The 19,151-nt window shown below is 34.1% G+C and overlaps 1 protein-coding gene across 8 annotated transcripts in view; it reads left to right on the top strand.

Annotated features, from left to right (window-relative positions):
* Window positions 1–19,151, top strand: part of SBF2 (SET binding factor 2) — a 255,910-nt gene that overhangs the window by 209,082 nt on the left and 27,677 nt on the right. For 5 of the 8 annotated variants that reach the window (XM_080593227.1, XM_080593222.1, XM_080593224.1 and 2 more), the window contains 7 exons: window positions 1,025–1,223; window positions 3,298–3,494; window positions 6,365–6,502; window positions 7,650–7,745; window positions 11,458–11,529; window positions 13,598–13,782; window positions 15,854–16,030. In XM_080593227.1, coding sequence (XP_080449353.1) covers window positions 1,025–1,223; window positions 3,298–3,494; window positions 6,365–6,502; window positions 7,650–7,745; window positions 11,458–11,529; window positions 13,598–13,782; window positions 15,854–16,030 — 1,064 coding nt within the window. The remainder of the gene's footprint in view (window positions 1–1,024; window positions 1,224–3,297; window positions 3,495–6,364; window positions 6,503–7,649; window positions 7,746–11,457; window positions 11,530–13,597; window positions 13,783–15,853; window positions 16,031–19,151) is intronic. The other 3 variants (XM_080593226.1, XM_080593228.1, XM_080593223.1) reach the window with 2 other exon arrangements.

The following is a 19,151-nucleotide window of genomic DNA, read 5'->3' on the forward strand; positions in this document are numbered from 1 at the left end:
GCTTTTATGCTAAGATAAATAAAAAGATGTATCTAGGTTCTACTGCTGTAAATTCTGAATGTTGTCTGCTGCCAGTAAACTTCTAATCGTATCATAATTTTAGGTTTTAAAAGTAATTTTAATTTCCAATTTTATAAAGTACTGTTTTAAATTTAAATCTTTATATACTTTGTTTTGCCTAATTCATGAAGAAATATTTCCCCTCATATGCACATGCTTTAATGCTTGAGATAAAGTGGTAGCAAGTAACGGATACATACAGTGAACAGTAAATCTGCTTTCAGACATACTTGGAAATAGTTGAAGTGTTGAAAACAGGCAGGTGGCAGGTTTTGTACAAAGACCCTGCTTGACTTGAATTTCTGTGTAGTTTGAACTTGTGACATGGTTTTTATCTTTCACGGTTAAAGTTTCTTTTGGTTTGGAAAGTGCAACTGATTTGTATAGCTGAAGAAAGCTGCTGTTTAACATTGAAACTGAAGCATTAAGAAGCCAACACTTATCTGCTGTGAAATTATGACACAGAAACATTTTTAATTTGAACCAAGCTTTAGAAAGATTTTTACATCTTTTGAAGACGGTTTTAAAGAATTTACGAGATCCATTTTATCTTGCATGTTTAATGAATTTATGTGCTCATTTTTGATTATTCTTTCTGATGTACATCTTTGTATAGCAGTTGTGAGTTTAACATGCTGGCATAAATACACTGTTAATAGAAAGAATGCCTGCCTTCAGTTCAGTTGAAATAAATGTATGAGAGAAGTTTTTCTGGAATTTTAGCAAAAGAGAAGTGTCAGCCATGCCAACCACTACAACAGTAGGTAACTTTGGGATATACTTAAGTTTCCTGACTGGAGTATTATTTTGTTGCTTATAATTTCTGCAAACTATAGCTTCTACTTGTTAGTGTCTGTAATTGATCACTGACAATAAGACAAACTAATAATTATTTCAGAAAGTAACGGTTTTTTGTGTAATTGCTGGCTTTTGCAATAGCAAACTCAAAGATTTTTGATGTTAGTTTCAGATGACAGTGAGCTGCACACAAGTGGTACCCTAAAAGCTTCAGAGAAGTCAACAATGGAGCAATTAGTAGAAAGAGCCTGTTTCAGAGACTATCAACGTTTGGGACTAGGGACCATCAGTAGTAACACTTCTCGATCAAAACCAGAATACTTAAGAATAACTGCATTGAACAGGATGTATTCACTTTGCAGGAGGTGAGTTTACCAACTCGGACAAGTATTTGAAAATAAAAATGATATAACATGTATTCCACATTTCATATTCATTTAAACAACTTACTTTGTCTTCTTTTTTGTCTGTACTAACTGCGTTCAACCAGTGGCCTTGAAGCTATTTGTATTCCGCTCTTAGAGATTCCTCTTCTGTCACATGGTGGTTGTGTATGTAGTCATCAGATTCGGAAAGACTGCCAGTGATAGTAGCCAGAAGTGAGCTTTCAGAGCCTCCCCAGAAGCTGTCAGACAAGTCTTTATTTCTAGATTCTTTTCATTGCCTATGGAAAGAGAGTGTCCTTGGTGCTTTCAGAGGAGACTAACCTAGATACTGTGAATTGCCTTCTGATGTAGTTTTTCTCTTGGCTTTCTACACTGAAGATTTGCTACACTGAAATTAAGAGGCTATTTTCCAGCTAATTTAGTGATGACGCTAGATGGTAGAACTCAGTCTGCCTTGATGGTTTGTGTTGGTACTGGAAATTATTTATGTAGTATTATGTAGTTTATGTAGCACATACTCTGTTCCTTAAAAAAAAAAAAAAAAGCATCAAAAACAAGTAATTTAACTACTTTCTTCAAATCAAAAATATGTTTTAAAATTGAATTCATGAAGGTATCTATACTGCTTTAAACTTTGTCATGTACTGGAAGTCACATGCTGTACATTAATGCATGAATGTTACTAACTCCCTTTCTTGGTTGTGAAAGTGTAATTTGCTACCACTACCCACAAAAATTCTTTATAATAGAAAGTATATCTGCATAAGTTGTATCAGGAGAGCATCTGCATTCTCTAAAGCCAGTTTTGGCCAGTCATTGCTTTCATTATGGATAATGAAATTGCCAGCGCTTCATGGAAGAAGGGCACAAGAAAATAGTAGATCCTTTCTATTTTCTTGCATACATAGAATAACAGATTAATAACTGTGGTTTTGTGCAATCCCCATTAAATACAATGCAAATAAAAGCATTTAAGTCTGCACATTTTGGCTGTGCTCTGGGCATTATGTAAACAACTTTTCCCTCTCAAAAATCTACCAGTTTTTAATATAATTAGTTTCTTTGGTAAAGATAATTGATGTCTCAGTAGATTACAAATCGCTGTATAGAAATACTTACCTAATGCCATATTAGTTTGACTATTGTGTTCTAAGAACCAGAACATAAATTTTATGTACATTCTTTTTGTATGAGGGTAGTTCATTAAATGTCAAAGTACTGAATTTACAAGAGCAGTGTATATTCTATAGGAACAAAATTGTTCAGTAAGCATTAACATTTCCCAGCTCATTGTGTTAGTTTCTTCTTAACGTATGAAATTGGCACTTAAATTGAATATTTTTTTAAAGAAATAGAAAATAATCTTTCTCCTTGCTTGAATCCCTTTTTTTCTAAAAGAAACACAAATACCATCTTGTTGAGTTCTCTGTTTTTACATCTATTGTATTAGTAAAGTTCCTAATCTCTCAATGTATTGTAGTGTTCTAAAAAGTACACAAAATTTAATTTTCAAATACACTGTTCCAAGGAATATGGTTATAAAATACATTTTGACATAAACCAGTTATGACCAAAAATTATTGTTTTAGTTCTGATACTCTAGGCAATCTAAACATTCTTTCATTTCCATTCTTATATTCTATATACAAGTGTCAAAACAAAACTACTGTATCATGTGCATGCCTCACAATTCTGTTTTCTGTCATTCTCAAAACTATGGCTTCATTATAGTGATGGGTAAGAGATCCACTGGGAAGAGAATTATTACCAAATATAACATAACCTTAGATGGAAGGACACTGAAAGTGACAGTCTTACGATTTTTTCCTATTTTAAGTTGTTTAAAAAATGCAGTTTTCTTTACAAATAAATGTATTTTAAAGGATTGGACTAAAACAGGAGAGTTGTGGAATAAAAAACAGTAGTACCAGTTAGCTTGTATTTTCATAAAGATATATACTCTGCCTATAGCTTTAGGACTTTTTGTTGTTGTTTAAAATTTTGAGAGCACATTTAATTGTTGTTCAAATTCTTCACCTTTTTGTCAATACAGTTATCCTGGACTTCTGGTAGTACCTCAGTCAGTTCAAGACAGCAGTCTGCAAAGAATTGCTCGCTGTTACCGTCACAATCGCCTACCAGTTGTGTGTTGGAAAAACACGAAAAACAGTACTCTTCTACTTAGGTCAGGGGGCTTTCATGGAAAAGGTGTTGTTGGCCTCTTCAAATCCCAAAACACACATCCTACAGGTGAGCTGATACAATTAGGTTTTCTGTATATGTAATTTTATTTAGAAATACTTACTTTTCTAGAAGAATTAATAAGATGATTGAATCAAAAATCTCAGGGTATGAATGCTTATCGGTTCAGTTGTTAAATATCAGTTCAGTTGTTATCGTTTAAGTAGTTCAGTTTAATTACTATCTGTCATGAAGCAGACCTTGAATGGTATGAAGGTGGTTCAAAAAACATTAATTGAACTAATCTGAATAGGTTATATATATGAACTAGAAGTCTTCAGTAAAAGCTTGCATCTGCCAAATGCAATGTTTCTGAGAATAAAGCACCTATTTTCTGATAACTTCCCCAGTTTGACTTCAATTATCTGTTTCCATTGCACTGTTTTCGTAATGAGTGTATGTTGTCATTTTTAATAAAGTACTATATAAAATACTAGAACAAACATTATTCAACAGATTTTCTTAGGTCTTTCAATTTGATATTAGCTGAACTTTTATCTTTCTTTTATAAAATATAGGTCTGAAAGATTATTGTTGGGGTCTTTGCATTAAGTAAATCTCTTCCTTTGTATGATGAAGACTGGACCAACACAAGATTTGTCACTAGTTAATTTTTTCAGAAGAATAAAATATAGGGTAAAACTGATTTTGGAAAGAACAATAGTTGACTTCTTCAGCACTGTGTGAGGGGTGATTGATGTTAAGGTTGAAGGGCAAATTTTCCATCTGTAATCTTTTGCAAATACATTGTTGCCCTGAACCTTTAGCTCACATATACATTTAGTTCAATAACAGAATTTCATATAAATCAAGCTATTCATCTCTTGGGTCACTTTACAAAAAGACACACAGTGATCTTCACAAAATAAAGCTTTCCAAGTGTAAGTGATAAGGACGTTATCCTTTCGTTTAGACATTTCATTTCATTTAACTAAGTTGTTAAGAAGTAAAATGACTTTCTGTGGCATTGCTTCAAGGGCTTGAAGTCCTAGAAATCATTAAAGTAAATTTCAGGATGTGCACATTCTGCTTAAAAGTTGAAGAGAAAATGTTTCTCTTCAAACTTCTTCCACTTTCCGAGACTGCAGCAGCATGATGCTTCCTGCATGTACATTTTCTAATCACTTCCTAATTTTACTGTTAATTTAGATACTGCTTGAATCTATCTTGAAACTTCTTAAGCCACTTCCAACTAATCAGGTAACTGTTAGTTTCCAGTGTAGCATCTGATTGGAGCATCACAGAGAAAACTATTTGTAAGTTACAGTAGTTGTGGCTTGTCGAAATGTGCTCGCTCAGGTTCTTTGACTCCCTCTTTCATCACAGATTCCAAATTCTGGCTCTTATGATCAAGTTATATTTTTGTCCTATAGCAAGTCTAGATGTGGCAAGTCTAGTAAGCTAGAATTCAGAAAAAAAAAATCAGTTGGCATTTGAAGAAAATCTGACCCCTTGAGTTTGGACAGTTTTTTGTCTTCATAGTCATAGTATAGCCCAGGACCTAATTCATCTCCTTCCCTTCCTTCTAAGTCCTTGCAGCTGGACACAAATGGATGTTTTTTCTTGTTAAGGTAGTTTCCTCCAATGGTCACCTAGTTTCCTAATGCACATTTAAAACTTGCTTTTGTTTTTGCATTGATTTTGTGTTCTGTTATTTGATTCTTAACTTCTTGAAGTCCTAAGTGGATGTCTGTTCAACTTCATTGCAGTAATTTCTCAGAACATCATGCTTTCTCATTGTGCTTTTTCTATTTTTTCCACCCTGTTTTTAAACTGTGTCTGTGTCTTCTCTAGCTTTGCTTTTATCCAGTCTTTTGCAGCCACTTCTCTCTCTCTGAAATGGTCCTCCTCTGTGTTCCCAAGTAACTCAAGCAACATCAGTGACATCTGGAGAGTGATTCAATTTCTGAGATACATAGAGGAGCCATCTGAAACTCCACGTGTGTCAAGGATTATTCAGAGGTTTCCAGAAAATGAATTATGGTTCTTAGAGCAGTGCAGCTTCTCCCCCCACCCTTCCCTCCTCCACCCCACCCTTAGAGTTTACCTAAGTAGGTGGGAAGATGCTTCCTGAAGTTACCTGCTGGTGAAGGAGCGGGTAGGCTGTCGCTGGGGAACAGGAATGTTGCTTTTCATAGCTGGAGGTTCCTTTACATGTGTTATCCAGGTGTGCATACACTGTCCATCCTCTTTTCTCTTTCTATTTCACTAAAAACATCAGAATCTTGGGGTAGGATGCCTGAAAGATTTGAGGGTTGTGTCCAGTGATGCCTCTAACTGCATAAACAGATGGCATAAAAGACACCAGTCTTTTAATAAATGTATACTTTCAGTGAATGGGCAGCATATCTCAAGGAACCTCTGCTTACGTGTAAGATACCTTCCCTTACTGTATTGAGGAAGAGCCGACTGAGTATGGTTTTATCTTACTTCTGTTGAAAAACTGTTCTATCTGTTCTCTACGCTTTTTTATTGTTATTATTTTGAGGCTGACATTTGCTGACAAATATCACAAACTTATAAATTTTACTTTCACTTCTGAGAGTGAGGGGAAATCTACATCATCTCCATTCTGTTTGCATTGACCACTTGTGAATTGTCAATGTTTTGAATGGTTACCACTGGATAAAAGACTCTTTCAGAAGCTTAGCTTTGTGGAGTGGAGTGGAATGCAAGAGAATATTGCTGGTGCTGCTTACAGCCAGGTGATGAGCATCTGGGCATTCTTTGTCATCGAAGAAATGACTTTTTCAACATAGGACAGACAAACCATGAAATTGTCAATGATCTTTTTTATATGGTTAGGTTTTTTCTTTTGTTATTCTGTGTATTTATAAATATATGTTAATATTGTCCATTCTTCCTGCAACTCTTTCTAGCTCCTGCTTCTTTAGAATCTTCAAGCAGTATAGAACAAGAAAAATACCTACAAGCCTTACTTAATGTGATATCCGTCCACTGCAAAATGAATGGCAGTAATACTCTTACTGTTAGACCAACAATTGCTCTATCTCCAGGTAAAATTGTTTGGTATAGTCCTTTTCTGTGGTTAAGTTGAAAAGTGAATTTTCTTGGATTTGGTGTTAGTTCAATTTGAATTCTGTTGTTTCCTCTATTGTTTCACTTTCCAGATCGTTTTATTCACTCTTAGTTTTAATGATTGTGTCTTTGTACATAAAGGATGTTTTTAAACTTTTTCAAAATGTTTTTCAGTGTTCTTAATCTGATGGTAAGTGATTCTCAGCCTATGGTTCATGGTTTTTAATGAAATTCACTTGGGTATGATGGGCCAATCTAGAGGCATTAGTAATTTTAACAATTCTGGAGCTAATAATATAAAGTCCTCCAGAATATCAAGATGCCATGTTGTTGGTGTTTTTTTTAAATATCAAATGCAACAATTATATAACAGAATCAAAAACATAGATACACTTTAAGGTCTTCTGTAACAAAGTAGGCATATTGAAATCTATATATAGAATAAGAGAATGCCAACCTGAAGAGACTGTGAAATGCTACTCTGTTTCATACAGTGAGAAAATGTGAGATTGGAAGGCCAGACTCCACATGAACAGATGCAGTATTTAGCTACAAAAGTAGTGGAAGTCATTTAGGCATTTTCATGTGTTACATACTCACAATAGGATTTTAATGCTATTTCCATGTAGAGCTTACTTGCAGTGAAAACTCTTTCAAAAGACATTATTTAAGTTAGGTAAACGTGGAACCGTGAAGAAACAAATCCATGTTTTATCTCAATTACTACATGATGAAACTGATATGTGAAGGTATTCTCAATGTCTTAGAGAGTATGTGACTTGAAATTGTCTGTCTTGCCTTGTCCATTTGGTGGAAATTGGCCTAATAGGGTCAGTGGCTTTTCTTGTAAACAGTGGCTTTTCTTGTAAAATAACACTATTTCCAAAGTGTGCATGCTTTACTTCATTTATTGTAACATACGTTGATTGCTTAACTGTATCTAACATCAACATTTTGTTGCCAATGTATACGTCTGTCTTAAAAAAATACAGCAGAAGTACAAAATTGGCAAGAATTAGCTGCATTAAGTGTGAAAAAAAGGTATTTTCATCATTTATGTTAAGTGTTAGTCTGAGTAAGTGTAGTTTTTTTTTAATCTTCTGTTCTTTTTTTGGCTGACTTTAGGCACTGAAAGGAGGGCTTCAAGAATGTCTACTGTGTTTAAGCAGGTAGTGCCAGGACATTTGGATGTAAATCTATCCAATAGCTTTGCTCGAGGAGGTTAGTAAGACTAGATCAAAGTCTAAGTACCTGTGTTATTTGAAATAATAAATGATAACAAAATGTCAGTGAAATAAAAATAATTACACTGCTTACAAATTCATTACATTCTGAAACAACAAAATCAAAATTACCAATTAGCCTCAGTCCATAACATACTCTTAGTATCTAATTTCTGTTTGTCTTCTACTTACCATTGAAATAAAGCTAATTTCATGTTCGAAATAAATGGAAAATTAAGCACTCAGTTAGGAAATATGTTTCTAAATACATTGTGATACATCCATATTTGTAATGTACCTGACATGTATGACCTAAAAATGCACATTTTACATTAGGATTGAATGCACTTAACAGTCCCCAGTTTTGTAATTTGTATTAGTCTGGCATTTGTCTGAAGATTAGCTGATGCTTCGTCTAGATACAAATAATCAATCTGAATAATTTTACTCTAGGTAAAGGAAGGTGTTATGTGGCCAGGCTGTAAGAGTAGGGAGATACAGTGCCTTCTTTGGGAATAGTTATTCTTAGTTACAAGGGATCATCAGTGTCATTTCTACAAGAAACTCATTCTGTGAAATGAATTCCAGTTACTTTTACTCTTCTGGTCTGATGAAATTATTAAGATTTTTTCTGTGCTTAAACTAATATGTTGAATTACTTAAATACATTATATGTTTGTTAGAGTAAGGGTAAAAATGTTTCTCAAAATGGAGAATTTTAGATTTAGTTACCTTTTATCCATGAAGGCTACTAATACAAATATTTTTAGGCATCTGAAAGTTGCTTTTCTTCCCTTATGACTCAGTGCAGCTTTGTAGGCAGCAAAATACCAGTCTTACAGCAAGTTCAACTCAGATTTTCAAAGGTAGAAATGAGAAAAGATTTTAAAAACTTCATCTGAAATTAAAGCTAGACCTATTTTGACCTGCTGAGGTCTATTCCAACCTAAATTATTTTGTGATAGAAAAGCTGTAGCTTTGTATGGAGAAAAATAAAACAATTTTCTAGAGAAAGACTTCCAAAAGAGATGGAAGAGATTAGAAAAACGAAGGAAAGAAGAAAGCAGGGGCAAAGGAGGAAGCAAAGGAAGGAAAATACACACAGCTATATAGAGAAGTTATATGAGGATTATAGCAGAAAGAAAGAGAGGAAGGACAGTTTATGGGGATCATCGCAGAATGGACAATTCTTTTCACTTTCATTAGTCATAGTATATGCATAATTTATATCTAAAAGTTCTGTTGATGTTCTCTATTCACTGTCTTAAACTATTGTTGTACATGAAGATGAAAAAAATACAGAGATTTTAATTGGGTAGGTAAAATTACTGGGAACTGAAGAGAGCAAGAGTGTCTGGAATTGTTAAATGAACTCATGGGTGTGCACAGCTTGTCTTAGTACTGAAACAGTGAAAATACTGGGTAGCTGACAGCAGACATTTTGTTGTATTCTACCTCCTCATGTTGGGATAGAAGTGCCAACAGCAAAGTTTTGCTGAGGAGCCATGAAGATACTCCAGATAAGAAAGGGAAAAGCTTGCTGTATGACTACATGGAAGTTATCTTTTGAAGTGTGATAGAGTGAGCTACTCAGTGAAGGAAAAAGGAGTCTCAAGGTAGTGTAAGAGTCGCAGACATCACGTTTTCTTGTTGGATATTGTCTCTTGGCTAAATTTCAGCATTAATCAGGAAAAGGCCAGAGAAATTGTCTTGTATCTTGCTGGATTGATGCCACACCTGCTCTATATATTTGAAGGGTGTAACTACAGACCAGTATCTGCAGTCTATTCACAGCTCAGCAGGATACATGAGGACTTTGCTGAAAAATAAGAATGTTTGACAAGTACGATGGGAGCCCTAGTGAAGGTGAGAAGTTGACAGGGTAAGAGAGAAAAGAGAAAGGGAATATCTTAATGTAAAGAAGTGAACTCTAGGGTCTTTTTAAGTGAGAAAAGAGAATTCTTTTAGAAGAAACTCTAAAATACACAAATTATATAGATTGCTTAAATTGCTGTTCTCAGATAAATGGATTCACATTGTTTATTATCACAAGGATTTTTACTACTTTTGCAAGCTAGTTATATCATACATGTGAAGTAGTGTCACAATACAGTATGCAGGACCAAAAATACAGATTTTTTTGGTCAGCTACAAAAGGAAACTTATTTTATGCAGGCAGTCTAAAGTGATTTCTCTTCACATTCCTTAGAGTAATTCAAAAAGCAAAAACAAAAAACACACACAAAAACAAAATAAAGGCTGTGTGGTTAGTTAGTTACTTTGTCATAGCAAGCATCTGTAACATCCATTTAATAACTGGATTTTGCACTAAGCTGTACAAAATATAATAGCAGTATTTTTGTACGTTTAATTCTGGATCACTCTTTCCTTCTTTATTTTTATTGTCACACATAGAGGGCTCAAAATACAGATTCAGCTTGGATGCACCAACTGAAAATGACATTTTCCATTCTTTTGTGCCAGACACCGTGTTTTTTTTAATTTAAAATTAAAAGATACGTGGCAGTGCTTGAATAGTAGTTCCAATTTTAAAAATCATCCTTGTTCTGAATACTCATTGATATTTGTGTCCACACTAAGTACTGTATTTTTTTTAGTTTATCTGGAACATTGTAGTAAAGTATTTGCCTAAAACAGAGTTTTTTCTGATCAGAAATATTTGCCAAATACTTATATTTCATAATATATTTTCATTCTTAGACCCTTTTTTTGGCAGTAATTTGGTTGATATCTTTCATAAGTTCACTAAAAAATGCATATCTTTTCTTCTTATATTACTTTATAAGTACAGTGTAATTATAAAGAACAGCAATTCTTACCTAGTTTTGTAGTGTAATTTAATAGAATAAAATTTTAATAGAATAAAGTCCTTTTCTCAGTATGATTTGCTACTGCTGGAAAATACTAAGATACTTATAATGAATAAATAGAGACTCAGCTCACACATTGATTTGAAAATCAAGATTCATTAGCAAGAACATGTTTTAATAGAACATTTTAATGAAAAGAAGTTGCTTGTGTAGATGTGGTTTTGCAGCCAAGAACATACACTCTGATAAGCATATAAGACTCCAACCAAAAATGAGTACTTATACAAGGGAGGGAAATTTCTTTGTCTGATAGATATTGCAAATTTTCTAAATCATATGGTTGTACTTAATCCTTTAGAAATTTCTGTATGTATATAGAACTAATCATGTCTTACATTCTGATTTGATTTTGAGGTCCATTAAATTACCTACTTAAAATAGACTAAAACAGTTTTACAAAAATGCACTAAGATTTGGGATTTTTAATTAAGGTAATTTTCAGCTGGAGAGAAGCCTTCAATAAAATATTCAACAGAATGGTTTAATCATTAAGTTTCCTTTACAACATTTTATAACAATAGGAAAAAAAACCAATGATTGCTGCATTCATTTAAAACTAATGAAATGATAATGAAAATTACTGGTTTTTGATAAAAGGATACTTCCTTCCCACTTAATACTGGTTTTCTGGCTTGATTGATGTTTTGTCTTGTGATGACTAAGATTTTTGCTGTCTGATAAATCATGTAGTATAAAAAAATTCTGTATATACTTAATCTTTGGAAATTAATAAGTAACGCTTTTCTTTTCTCCTGCAATGTCTCTTGCTGCAATGTGCATTCCATTCTTCCTCCTTCTGTCTTTACTGTTATCTACCAGTGCTTGGGTACAGAGATAAATGTTTCACTCATTCAAATTCCAAATCAGCAACTAAGGGAAGAGTCCATCAAGGTACTGTATTCTGTGTCCTGAAAGCACATTCTGATCTGCCATCTCCATAACTACTACTATATTTTAATATATGCTAAAGTAATGCTGTCAGAAAGCCTTGACTCTGCATTAACAAAATTTGGGATTTTGGTATTCACTGTTGTGGTTTTGTTATGATTTGGGTTTGGGTTTATTTGACCATTGAGTGTATGATGCAGTGACACTGATAAGCCACACACTTCACCACGTTATACTTTAATATTATGACCTAATGCAGAGTGACATGTCGAATTTTTAAGTTCTTTCAGAAAAAGTTTTCTGTGCCAAAACTTTAAACCACAAAAAAAATAATTCTGCAGAAAAAAAACACATTTAGTACTCCTACTGCCTTAGTAGAATAATTAAGAAATACTGTTACCCAGTCGATGAACTTTCTTTACAAAATTACTGGGTAATGTTAGTGAACAGGGAAAAATTGGTATTTGCCAATTTATAAACTTGTAATAATACAATACATCACAAATAATGAAAGTTATATACTGCTACCAAAAAAATAAGATACTAGGCAAAGTTAGAAAAGAAATACAGTTGTCTTTTAGTCACTGATATCCATCAGTGGTAAACATGTTCATCTGCATGTATTTATAAACAGTTTTTATGCTTTTGATGTGCTACAGGCTCTAATGATGCCCTGCATTTCTTGTATGTTATAAAATGTGAGTGATATGATATTTTTGTATGCATCATCTTGGGAGAAGAGTTGTCTGTGTTGGAACTAGCATTTTTTCATACCAAATGAACAAGAACTTATTTCTTTTATTAAACGCTTTCTGTGGTTTCTGTTTGTGTTCTAAAGTCTTCATTGTATCGTCTGTAGCAGTTCAGATGTGGAACAAAAGTTTACACTAGAAATACTGTGAGATATTTTATAAAACTGTCTTTCTTTGAGGTTGGAACTGTTTGGAACTGTTAACCAATTCATAGGTTTCTAGCCAACCATCCTCAGTTAATCCTATTTGTTTGCTCATATCTTTTGGATGGACAATAATATAGCTGCATTAGCTACAATATGCAAACTAAAATGTTGAGAGGCAGAGTTTATTAGATTAGTACAATGCCATTCAAATACAGATGTGCTGCTTTCAGATGCAAGGCTGTGGTTCCATGTTACACTGCACTCACTGTTCCTTACTTAGGTTCAAGCTCATGTTGTTGCTAGCTTTGGGATTTCTGTACCATGCGAGAGTATTAGTGATCTTAGTGCCAGATTAAAACTAGAACTGTGATCTTCTAAGCATCCCTCTGTCTACTCGCACAGCTGTACTATACTCACATCTGCTAGAATATAGTTGTGAAAAATGTGATTAGAAAATAACTTCCTTAAATTCATTTCCATTTTTAGTTGCCCAGTAAACATGAACAGTTAGAAACTAAAATCCATGACATTCTGCATTTTAATCACTGTAGTTGGAGAGCAAATATGAAATACTTTATCTTGAAATGTAGTATTTGAATTGATCCTTGTATATATGTTTTTGTTATAATAGGATATGGGGTGCATTATTAAATAGTGTGGGGTGAAGGGAACACAAGAATTCTAGATAAATGGGGAATTTCAAGTGATAGTATTTCCATTTTTGAGGGAAGTAATTATTGCATAGTATTCTTATTGGTTAGACTTCCAAAATAATATGCCTTTGACAAGGAAATAGTTGACTTTTTTGTCCCTACTTCTGAAAGAAACACCAGTAATTTCATTTCCATGTACTTAAATGGATGTTAGTTACTTGCAAATTGTGATTTCTTTTATCATTGTGTAACTGATTTCATAGCAACCATTTTCTCTACAGTAGAAAACATTGTTTGATTAGAATCTTAGATTAAAAGACAGTACAGTAGAATGATTTTGACAATTTTTGTTATGAAATGATTTCTTTGCAGCAGGTTGTTAATTGTGTTCTATGAGGAATGCAAGTGACACGTTTAAACACTGTACTTTCTAAATTACATTGTAGCATATGCATGAATAGTTATTGTCTCTAGTGCCTCACACTAAGAGGTTTTTAAAATATTTTTCATCTTTATGAAGGTGTATGGGCAAGTCTTCGTTCAAGCAACCGATTTATCAACGCTCAGACTCCATTCATTGATGTTGGTGCAAGACTTGCAGGCAAAGACAATACCACTTCCTACGGTAGCAGCACTTTTTTGCAAAGTCAGCTTTTGAGACGTCAAGCAGCCCTCTATATATTTGGAGAAAAATCTCAGTTACGGGTAATGTCATTTTTATTTTTATGTTAATATAGTTTTTATTTGGCTTGAGTTTAATAGCCCTAATGTTTTTACAAAACAAAAATAATAATCTAGATAAGTCAAGTGGATAGCTCTCCTAAAGGTGTAAATTCTCATGGGCATTTTAGGTAATATTTGCTACACAGGCATGCTCTCCATTTTGTTCTGTTTTGCTATGCATAGAATAACAGTGAATGCAGCATAATGTGATGGGGGTTAGAAATCACACTCTGTGGTTATATAATACAACAAAGTTAACATAAATAAAAGCTTACTGAATTGTTTTAAAGAACAGCTAGACACAAGCACAAACTATGTAACCAGAGCTCTGTTTGTCACTTCTGGTCAAGTACTGATGTGTTAGGTAGAGATGAGGGGTACAAAAATGGGTAACATGATTAGAGGATTGGATTAGCTTTTCTACAGCATGAGGATGTTTAAATTGGAAAAGATATGACTAGGAAGGAAATGAAATGTATTGTGTGGCAACAAAACATCTAGCAAAGCCTTTGTATTTTGAAGTTACAGTGTCTTCGCTGTTTCAACAACATTGGCATTGCAGGGAGAAAGAGCCACAGAGTTCGGCTGTGCCAAGTGTAGCTGCTGGGATAAAGATCCTGGCAGCTGCCCCTTTCAGAGGCTGTTCAGAGCTATTCCAAGGAGAGTGCTGAAGTTCTGTATATGTATGGTCTTCCTGTCAGAGCCATGCTTAAATACACCTGAATGCTTATTACTACTCTGATTCAGCTGACTCGTCACCTAATGTTCAGATGAGTTGTCATCTCGCAATGATGTCTAGTTTGGGAAATATGAAACAGGCTTATTTGCAGTTTTATTTTTCCTGGTGTGCTGAAATACATTATGAAGCAAATGGAATTTTATTAGACAGGAAAAGCAATTAGGGATAGCATTTAGAATCTTATGAAGTCAAATTGATGTGGATAACACTGACTCAGAATTCTGTTCATCCTCATTTGATTACATGAAGAGGTCCATGATATCTACAGTTTTATACACCTTTTGGGGTAAATTTTAATATTTTAGATGCAGTTGTTTAAGAAACATGTATCCTCTTTAGTAAGTCTTCACTTTTCAGAAAACGTTTACAGATTTTTTAAATCTCTGCAAAGACTGAAAAATCTTTTGTTTTTGTTTTTCCAAATATGAGCATATGTAAAATACAGTGCATTTTGTGAAATACATAGTTTACAACAGCAGTTATTTGTAGTAAGTAAAAACATCCGTTTTCAGTTCTTTATGAATGAATTTACATAATTTCTGGAGATGAAAGAATCATGCTGTATTAGAATGACAAATCAAAATGTTAAAACTCTTTGCAATCTGTTTCAATTTTAGCTTTTCTTTTGTAGTTTCAAGTGTTCTTTTATATCTTACTTTTACTCAGTCATATTATATATATATATATAAAAGATAGCAGTTCTTATCATTTATAATTTATCTTTTATAACTGACTTTAAATTTATTTTCCTTTTGGTTTCTTCATTAGACATTGGTTGTATTGGCAATACAGCAATCATAGTAATAATACTACATAGCAAAGAAATGATTGTTTTGAGCCTGCTCTCATTGATCTATATCTGGTCTACAAAATCAATTCAACTTTGATTTTGTATAAGGAAAGCTTGTTGATTTTGATTGCTTAGTATTTCTCTAGCTTTTGTTAGCATCCTGCTAACTTGGAATTGTTGGCTATATTTATTTATTGTTAATTTGCCTAAAAGTCCTAAAGTAGTATGTTCTCTTGTGTATAAATAGCTCAACAGATTTATTCAACTCAACTGTGTTATAGTGGTAATGGTATAACTCTCATGAATACAGTTTTGTTATGAGTAGTAGATGGGTACTTTTTTATAGTACATTTTACAAGTGTTGTAAGGATTATCATTATACTGGGCAGATATTTAAAAATAATTTGAATTAAGAATTGAAGTATTTAGTAATAAAGCAGACAAGACTATGATATTTGATAAGATTTTCACTGAAAAATATGCTTCCCTTTTAAATTATATCTGCTGTTGTCCTTCACACACAGGGCTTCAAACTTGATTTTGCTTTGAATTGTGAATTTGTTCCTGTTGAATTCAGTGACATCCGACAGACAAAGGCAAGCTTTAAAAAGCTGATGAGAGCTTGTGTTCCCAGCACTATTCCTACAGATTCTGAGGCAACATTCCTAAAAGCACTTGGGGAGTCAGAGTGGTTCCCACAGGTAATTTATATGACAGGTACTTCTAATAATCTTTATGCAATACTGCTTACACAAAATAAATTTCAGGCTCTTCTGACAGAGACCTATTGTATTCTAACCAGCTGTTGTTCCTCTTTGTTCTTTGTAATTACTTTGCATGCTATCAATTCTGTCATTACATAGGCATTATTGTTTTAATACAATCATAACATTTACAGATGTGGGAAGCAGTTTTTATAGCATAATTTACTGGTTACATGGAACACGTATTGTTACATGGAACAAGTATGTAAGTAGAGATTACCATTTTTATTGCATATTATCAATTTATGGTCTTGGTTTTAAATGTTTTTTTCTTATTTTATATATTACAAAAATCAGAAAAAAGTACAGAACAATAAATAAGCCTTTTGATTTTAAGACTGATATTCTACCCTTCATGTGTGTTCCTACCCTGAATTTCCACATGCACAAATATTTAGCAAATAAGCTAGCATCTGTTATCTGTTGTAGAATAAGGAGAAGTGTTTGTGGGAGAGAGGGGGTTGTGTGCTCATTCATCTATTAGTATCTGTTGTCTTTAAATCTGTTCCTTTACTTCCCTATCCCATATTTCCTTACATAAAGATTAACTAAATGAAGGAAATCACAGAATCACAGAATCGTCTAGGTTGGAAGAGACCTCCAAGATCACCTAGTCCAACCTCTGACCTAACACTAACAAGTCCTCCACTAAACAATCTCACTAAGCTCTACATCTAAACGTCTTCTAAAGACCTCCAGGGATGGTGACTCAACCACTTCCCTGGGCAGCCCATTCCAATGCCTAACAACCCTTTCGGTAAAGAAGTTCTTCCCAACATCCAACCTAAACCTCCCCTGGTGCAACTTTCGCCCATTCCCCCTCGTCCTGTCACCAGGCACGTGGGAGAACAGACCAACCCCCACCTCTCTACAGCCTCCTTTAAGGTACCTGTAGAGAGCGATAAGGTTGCCCCTGAGCCTCCTCTTCTCGAGGCTGAACAAGCCCAGCTCCCTCAGCCGCTCCTCGTAAGACTTGTTCTCCAGACCCCTCACCAGCTTCGTTGCCCTTCTCTGGACTCTCTCGAGCACCTCGATGTCCTTCTTGTAGGGAGGGGCCCAAAACTGAACACAGTACTCGAGGTGCGGCCTCACCAGAGCCGAGTACAGGGGGACAATCACGTCCCTAGCCCTGCTGGCCACACTGTTTGTTACGCAGGCCAGGATGCTGTTGGCCTTCTTGGCCACCTGAGCACACTGCTGGCTCATATTCAGCCGGCTATCAACCAATACTCCCAGGTCCTTCTCTGCCAGGCAGCTTTCCAACCATTCATCTCCCAAGATTCAAATTAAGAAGGGAAAGTTAGCTCTTTGCAAATCTAAAAAGATTTTAATTACAGCAAGTGTTTTTTAACAGTTGTGTATTTTATTTGGAATCTTCTTTTGCATAAATTCTTCTAAATTGTAAATAATCGTAGAAAACAGAATAGAATCTTACACTGATTTCTCAAGGAGAAAATACATATGAATAACAGTCATTTCAGAAATCGTGCATTGGAAAGCATACTGGCTGGAATGTGCTACAGTGCAAGGAATTGCTTAAGTTTTCTCTTTTAGGTGCGATGATTTCTTACAGAACACAGGAGCTGGTCATTGATATGTCTGATAACCACTTTGTTCAGAGAGGGCGAAATCAGGAGACATTAAAGACTTGATGCCCCCACCATATGAACAATTTCAATCATGAAACAGTTGAGCAAGTTAATAGATGTAGATAAGGAAAATGAATGTCATTTTGATGAAATAAACATGTTCCTATAGCAGCACAGAGATCAAGGAGAGATTATCCCATTGTGTTACTTTCAGCAATATTTGAGAGGAAAAGTAACAGTATCACTCTTTGCTCAGGACTAGATCACAGTGTCATATACTACCTCTGATTCATTACCAAGACATTTCCATGGTGCAAATCATGTGGTAGATGACTTATGTGATAAATTTGATTTATGGACTGATTTGTCACATTTCAGGCTGATCCTGTGAAAGGACATAGATCTGTCATCTTGGAAATTTGTTTTTATTGTATTAAATTTTCACTCCTATGTAACAGTAGTTGTATAGTATTGGTTTTAACGCTGTGTAGATTAAGTAGTTCTTTATAAGGTTTTGAATGCAGAAGAAGAAATTCAAAGTATGTTCTGAATACTAACAATACGAATAGTATTTTGCATTTCTTTATGCTGAATCTGTATAACCAGATTGTATATCAGTTTCTTTCATTAAGGACAGCAAAAAACAGTCTTTCTTCTATTCTGCCTATGAAAGCATAGAACAATGAATGAACTGTTTGATTTTAAAAATGAGACGCTTTTCAACCTTTTCCTATTGAAAGTAGCAGGAAAATTAGTTACTTTTATTTTCTAAGTAATGACTGTGTGAATGTTCAGAGCAGTTAAGTGTTTTCTGTCATAGTTTTCATGGTAATATTCATAAGATTGTTTTTTCTTCTTTTTTTTATGAGGCAAAAATCAGCCTTAAACAAGGATGAATTTTCTAGGGTTTAACTGTTGTTTGGTTTATCTTTTTTCTCTTATTTTCTCCAGTTTAATTTTGCCTTCCCTGAGTCTGTTTCCTGTGCTTTCTGAACTTTCTGAATTTACTTTTTTCCCATACATAGGTGGTCTTAGATGTCTCTTGCCATCCTTTGCGTATTTGTTTTCCTATATTGCTTTCTCCCTTTCTTCAGGCTTTCGTATTTCCTACTGTTACTATGGGTTGGGTTGTATTTGGTGCTCTGCAAAGAGCGATTTCATTCAGTGGTTTAAAAAAAAATTTGCTTACATATAGTCTGTTACATTATTTACCAAGAATGCCATCTCAGTATGACAGAAATGGTAGGAACACTGCAGTTTTTCATTTTAATAGTAAAGAAGAGAACTCTCTTCATAAGGTAAAAATGCTCAAAGTCACCTAAATTCTTTAACTTGCTTATAAGCGATAGTGTTTGAATAAATCTCATTCAAGTCAATAAACTTTGTCCCAAAGAAATGTATTGACCCTCAGAAATTTTTAGTATCACTGGAAAACAAATTTTAGAATGTAAATAATTAGTGTGTCCTCT

This window comes from Anser brachyrhynchus, assembly GCF_964034855.1.
Source record: "Anser brachyrhynchus genome assembly, chromosome: 5".
NCBI classification, from domain to species: Eukaryota; Metazoa; Chordata; class Aves; order Anseriformes; family Anatidae; genus Anser; species Anser brachyrhynchus.